The following is a 6,960-nucleotide window of genomic DNA, read 5'->3' on the forward strand; positions in this document are numbered from 1 at the left end:
ACGTTCACTTTTAGAATTAAAGAATAAATTGATATTTTTTTCTTTAAATCATGGAATTTAGGAGTTCTCTATCACTCATACTTTAACAGATTAAGAGGCGTAGTGAGCTTTTCTGGGACTTTGGTTTAATTAGCAGAAGTGTTCACCGCAGTGTTGTAACGAGACTGGTTAGCAAAGTTAAATCACATGGGATCCAGAGGGAGCTCGCCATTTAGATACAAAATTGGCTTGACAGTAGGAGACAGAGGGTGGGAGGGGGGTTGCTTTTCAGACTGGAGGCCTGTGACCAGTGATGTGCCACAAGGATTGTGCTGGGTCCAATGCTTTTTGTCATTTATATAAATAATGTATACATGAATATAGGAGGTTTGGTTAGTAAGTTTGCGGATGACACCAAAATTGAAGATCTATTGGATAGGGACAGCCAGCACGGATTTGTGAAGGGTAGGTCTTGCCTTACAAGTCTTATTGAATTCTTCGAGGAGGTGACCAAGCATGTGGATGAGGGAAGAGCAGTGGATGTAGTGTACATGGATTTCAGTAAGGCATTTGATAAGGTTCCCCATGGTAGGCTTATGCGGAAAGTCAGGAGGCATGGGATAGAGGGAAATTTGGCCAATTGGATAGAAAACTGGCTAACCGGTCGAAGGCAGAGAGTGGTGGTAGATGGTAAATACTCAGCCTGGAGCCCAGTTACAAGTGGAGTTCCGCAGGGACCAGTCCTGGGTCCTCTGCTGTTTGTAATGAGGTTGAGGAACAGAGGGATCTTGGGGTCTATGTACATAGATCTTTGGAGGTTGCCACTCAGGTGGATAGAGTTTGTAAGAAGGCCTATGGAGTATTATCGTTCATTAGCAGAGGGATTGAATTCAAGAGTCGTGAAGTGATGTTGCAGCTGTACAGGACTTTGGTTAGGCCACATTTGGAGTACTGTGTGCAGTTCTGGTTGCCTCACTTTAGGAAAGATGTGGAAGCTTTGGAGGGGGTGCAGAGAAGATTTACCAGGATGTTGCCTGGAATGGAGAGGAAGTCGTACGAGGCTAGGTTGAGAGTTCTCGGCCTTTTCTTGTTGGAACGGCGAAGGATGAGGGGTGAGTTGATAGAGGTTTATAAGATGATCAGAGGAATAGATAGAGTAGACAGTCAGAAACTTTTTCTCCGGGTACAACAGAGTGTTACAAGGGGACATAAATTTAAGGTGAAGGGTGGAAGGTATAGGGGAGATGTCAGGGGTGGGTTCTTTACCCAGAGAGTGGTGGGGGCATGGAGTGCGCTGCCCGTGGGAGTGGTAGAGTCGGGATCATTGGCGACCTTTAAGCGGCATTTGGATAGGTACATGGATGGGTACTTAATCTAGGTTAGAAGTTCGGCACAACATCGTGGGCCGAAGGGCCTGTTCTGTGCTGTATTGTTCTATGTTCTATGTTCTATGTTCTAAGTTTATCTCAGAGTACAATGCTACCTTTGGCAGATGGAGAAAGTTAAAAATCACATAACGTCAGGTTATAATTTATTTGGAAGCACTAGCTTTTAGAACGATGCTCCTTCATCAGTAGCAGATGGATCAATGGGCCAAGGAGTGGCAGATGGAGTTTAATTTAGACAAATGTAAAGCGCTGTATTTTGGAAAGGCAAATCAGAGCAGGACTTATACACTTAATGGTAAGGTCCTGGGAGTGTTGCTGAACAAAGAGATCTTGGAGTGCAGGTTCATCCTCCTTGAAAGTGCAGTCGCAGTCGGACAGGATAGTGAAGAAGGTGTTTGGTATGCTTTAATTTGTTGGTCAGAGCATTGAGTACAGGAGTTGGGAGGTCATATTGCAGCTGGATAGGACATTGATTCGGCCACTTTTGGTATACTGTGTGCAATTCTAATCTTCCTACCGCAGGAAAGATGTGAAACTTGAAAGGGTTCACAAGAGATTTACAAGGATGTTGTGGAACTGAAAGGCTTGAGGGAGAGACTGAATAGGCTGGGGCTTTTTCCCTGGAGCATCGAAGGCTGAGGGGTGATCTTAAAAACTTATAAAAGCATGAGGGGCATGGATAGGGTGAACATCCAAGGTATTTTTCTTCCCACAGTAGGGTAGTCCAAAATGATAGGGTATAGATGTTAAGATGAGGGGCAACATTTTCACACAGAGGGTGGTGTGTGTATGGAATGAGCTGCCAGAGGAAGTGATGGAGGTGGTACAATTACAACATTTAAAAGGCATCTGGGTGGGTATATGAATAGGAAGGGTTTAGAGAGATATGGGTCAAATGCTGGTAAATGTGACGAGATCAGTTTAGGATAACTGATCAGTATGGATACTGATCAGTTTAGGATATCTGATGAGTTGGAACAAAGGGTATATTCTGAGCTGTGTAACTCTATGACTCTATGGCCCTATGATTCTACATGGTGGAAGTGCTGCCCCTGTGCTGTTGCAGTCAGTTCCTGTGATCATGAAGGGGCTATGAGGCATTAGGGCAGCACAGTGGCTCAGTGGTTAGCACTGCTGCTTCATAGCACCAAGGACTTGGGTTACACCATGTTCCTCCCCCAGCCCAAATATGTGCAGGTTAGGATAGATTGATCATGCTAAGTTGCCCCTAGGGTCCAGTGATATGCAGGTGAGGTGGGTTGGCCATGGGACATGCAGGGTTACAGGGATGGTGTGGGTCTGGGTGGGTTGTTGTTTGGAGAGTCAGTGTCGACTTAATAGGCCGAATGGCCTGCTCCCACCCTGTAGGGAATCTATAATTCCAAGTCAGAATATTCTGTAATGGTTGGAATTGATGCTGTTCCTGTGCCCTCTGGCCATGTTTATTAGAGAGGTATTGTCCCATTTCACATCTGCGCCGTCTCTAGCCTGAGGGCTGGATGATGCCGCTGACAGTCACTTCCTTTTTTCACTGAAGGGGAAGTGCTTTGTACAAACTCCGCACAAAACAGCAGCTCGTGAAGAGCCAGCAGTGAGAGTGTGTGGAGCTACAGGAGAGATTCCTGTTTCAGCAGCCTCTCTCCCCCCCCTCCCCCCAGGGAAGACAGCCCTCCCTCTCAGTCTCCTCACCTCTGGCTGGCCTCAGCAGCTCTTTCACAGCCTCTGGAGGTCTCTCACTCGGTAAGTGTCTGCTCATCTCTCCCTGATTGCTGTCCATTGTCCTGGCTTCCACTTCCATGGGACCCCTCAGCCAGATTCCCAATACCGGATGCAATGGCACAAGTTGCAGTGGAGACTCCCGCATTTCGGAAATTTGGGGAAGACTTACCTTTTCTCCTCCCTGGGTGGGAGAGCATGAGACCCCCTGAGAGAGAGAGAGAGAGAGAGAGAGGGAGAGAGGAATAACAAGCAGTGAAATGATCAGTCAGGGCAGGTTTCCAAAAGAGAGTGAGGATCTGGTTCTGATGGAATGAGGGTTTCTGGAGAAGAGTTGACCCCGTTTCTCCTGCTCCTGCCAGAATTGCTGAGTTGCTGCAGTTTGGATTTCCAACATCTGCAATGCTTTGTTGTTGTCAGGAATGTGTCTGAGAAAGTACTTCAGGAAAGGTTGCTTAATGACACAAAAATATGCCATAGAGTCACAGAGCAGGGAAGCATATCCTTCAGTCCAACTTGTCCATGCTGAGCAGACATGCTAAATTATTCGAGGGATATGGGCTAAATGCTGGAATATGGGACTGGATTAATTGAGGATATTTGGTCGGCATGCAGAAAATGGACTGAAAGGTCTGTTTCTGTGCTGTTTATTTCGATGACTCTGTAAGTTGGTGAATGTGGTAGTTCAGCCCAGACAGGGTGAGAAAGACAGAGACTAACTGAAAAAGTTGGGACTAAGTACTGATTGAGTAACAGCCGCTGGGCCTGGACTGACATTGTCCACAATGAGCTGGGGACGTTCTGCAGATGTGAAGACTATTGGGGAAGGCCGGACCGAGGGAAATCCCATTGGTTGGCTGTTGCTCTCAGTTCGGAATCAGGTTATTTCAGAGAAGGAGATTTTCTATAATCAGCAGGAGGTTTCCTTGCACATGTTTTGAACATTGTTTTTGAGTGATTTATATGCTTTGTGAATTCTTAAGCCAATTTGTAAGGTCTGACTTAGCTGTATCTGCCATAAACGTATAATTTATTCTTCCCCTTTGTCTAAGGTCCCTATGGATAATATAGCTGTGTGTCCCTGTGTGTTGTTGCAATGGAGCGATGCTCCATGGTCTGGTTACAATTCTCTATCTTTGTCAGAAAGGCTAACTGGTCTCTGTCTCTTTTCTCACAGGCAGTGCCCCAATGAATGTCCACACAGCTCCCAACCAGTCCCTGGTACCGGCTCCTAATCTCAGCGCAGTCAACAGCTCCAATGGCTCACTCGCTTGCCCCGAAGGTAATTTCTGGGAGTGGCTGTACACCTTTCAGCCGATTTACATCATGGTGGTGTGTGTCACTGGCGTTGTGGGGAACAGTTTTGTCCTGATGGTCCTGTGTTTACAGAAAGGACGTTGCACGGTGCCAGAGCTCTACCTGGGGAATCTGGCTGGGGCTGACCTGCTCCTGTTGGCTGGCCTCCCCTTCTGGGCCATTAACATTGCCCTACACTACGAATGGCCCTTTGGAGATTTCCTGTGCCGTTACGTCAACTCGGTGATTTATATGAACTTTTATAGCAGTGTCTACTTCCTGGTGATGGTCAGCATTGACCGTTACCTGGCTCTGGTGAAAGTCCTTCATTGCGGCAGAATGCGGACACTCTCATGTGTCAAGATCAACTGCTTCATCATCTGGATGTTCAGCTTGCTGATGAGTAGTCCCATCATCATTTTCCGAAGAGTGATCTATGTGGAAGATTTGAACTGAGAAATTACAAGCCCCTGTGTATGTCATGAGATGGCAGTCCCAGAGTGTACTGGAATATTGAAAATATGTAACGTTTAGCTGTGAAATGGATATCTGTTGCCGTTTTGTCAGCAATTTGAATTTAACCAATCAGTTTAAATTATGCCCCAGGATACTAAATCCCAATCGAGTTTGAATGTATTATTTTGCCAACATTGAACTGATGAGATGATCCGGTGCTATGGGGTATAAAATGCAGAACTTTTTAAAATTGGTTAGAGAACAACTGCCATTGACACAGAAACATAAGGGGAGCTAACATCGAGCTCGCCAAGACATTAGGAACCACTCTGTATCAAAGGTACGTTTTCCCATGAAACATACTCGCAGTAAAAGGTAAGAAGATGACCCAGGGAGATCTTCAGTGGAAGACTGAGGTACAGGAGAAGGCAGCAGCTGTGTGGTTTTGAAATTAAGTGGATGTATCTTTAATAAATGTCTTATTGGAACAGCATATTGTTATAGAGTTGGAGGCGTATAATAAAGTTAAGGGGAGTGTGTTTGAGTTGTGAATAGTTGCTTAGTGTTCACTTTTGGAGATAAAAAATAAATTGATGTTATTTTCTGAAAAAACATGAAATTAGCTCGTTCTCTGTCCCTCCTAGTTTTAATAGCTTACAAGCTTTCCTGGGAGTTTGGTTTAATTAACAGAGGAATTCGCATCTGTGTCATAACAGTTTGGGGTCTTGGGTCCGAGATTTGGACAGCTTTAGACAAATCCAGTCGGGGATTTGGACAGTTTGAACTGACTTGGGGTACAGAAGACCCCAGCAGATTTAAAAACTTGCTGATTTGTGGCCTAGATCGCGAAATAAAACATAGGTGAGACAATTTGTAAAGTTTTGGTTACTTGTGAGTGGTTAATTCAAAGTGAGGGAAATGGCTCTTAACATTGCCAAGAGCTTCTGGGGTTTGAAGGTGCTTCCCAAATTTGCCAAGAAATTTAAAAAGACAGAAGAAGGGCATACTTTTAGAATTAGCAAATAGATTAGAATTGGGTTTAAGCTCGGATTCAAGGAAAGCTGAAATTGTCATGGAATTGGTCAAGCACTGTAACAGACAAGTGCAGTAGGGTTAAAAAAAACTTAAATTGCAATTGCAGCAAATGGAGTTAGAAAATTGAGAAAGGAAAAGAAGAGCCATGTTAGAGGAAAACATGTATGTGTGTGTGTGTGTGAGAGAGAGAGAGAAGAAAGAAAAAGAGAGAAGGAAAGAGAGAAAGAGAGAAGGGAGAAAAAGAGAGAGGAAGAGAGAAGGGAGAAAAAGAGAATGAAGAAAGAGAAAGGACAATGAAAGGGAAGGAAGGTTCTTAGCTGAGCAAAGAAAGAGAAAAGGAAGTGAAAGAGAAGGGGAGGGAAAATTTGAACTTCAGAAGTTGAACTTAACAGGATAGAGATGAAGGGAGAAGATAGTGACGTATGTAAAGATGTTAAAGCATTGCCACATTGTGATGAGAAAGACGTCAAAGCTTTCTTTATTTCATTTGAAAAATTGGCGAGGCAGCTGGATGGGCTGGAGAACATGTGGGTAATGCTAGTTCAGACTGAGCTGGTAGGCAGATCTCGAGTTATTTGTACTGCTGCCAGATGAGGGGTGGAGAGATTATGCACATGTCAAACAGGCTATTTTGAGTGCTTATGAATTGGTACCAGAAGCAAACAGGCAACAGTTCAGAAACATAAAGAAAGAACCAGGTCAGACTTAGGTTGAGTTTGAAAGAATTACACATCGTCATTTTGATAGATGGTTGTGGACCTAAAAAATAAATAGGACACACAAGGCTTTAAGAGAGATTATTCTGCTGGTGGAGTTTAAAAAGCTCACTGCCAGAGATGCTAAGAATTCATGTGGATGAACAGAAAGTTCAAGAACTGAGAAGAGCAGCAGAGATGGCAGATGAATATGCACTGGTGCATAAGGCAAAGTTTAGCTTCAGGCAAGAATTTCATCTTGTGAGGGATAGACATTCGGAGAAAGGGGGATCCTACATTACAAAACAAAGAGTAGAGCACCCTAGGAATAATTTACCACAGGTTAAAGAAGAAGCCCAAGGGCTAAAAAGGAAGTGAAAGGCCTCAGGTATTTT

At 44.4% G+C, this 6,960-nt stretch overlaps 1 protein-coding gene across 1 annotated transcript; it reads left to right on the forward strand.

The window, feature by feature from the left end:
- Window positions 1-4,271: 4,271 nt before the first annotated feature.
- Window positions 4,272-4,914, forward strand: LOC122553915 (B2 bradykinin receptor-like). The gene has a single exon (XM_043698423.1). It carries the CDS (start codon window positions 4,272-4,274, stop codon window positions 4,833-4,835), a length of 564 nt encoding a protein of 187 aa, XP_043554358.1. The 3' UTR covers window positions 4,836-4,914.
- Window positions 4,915-6,960: the final 2,046 nt, after the last annotated feature.

The sequence above is a fragment of the Chiloscyllium plagiosum genome, chromosome 10 (assembly GCF_004010195.1).
Source record: "Chiloscyllium plagiosum isolate BGI_BamShark_2017 chromosome 10, ASM401019v2, whole genome shotgun sequence".
NCBI classification, from domain to species: Eukaryota; Metazoa; Chordata; class Chondrichthyes; order Orectolobiformes; family Hemiscylliidae; genus Chiloscyllium; species Chiloscyllium plagiosum.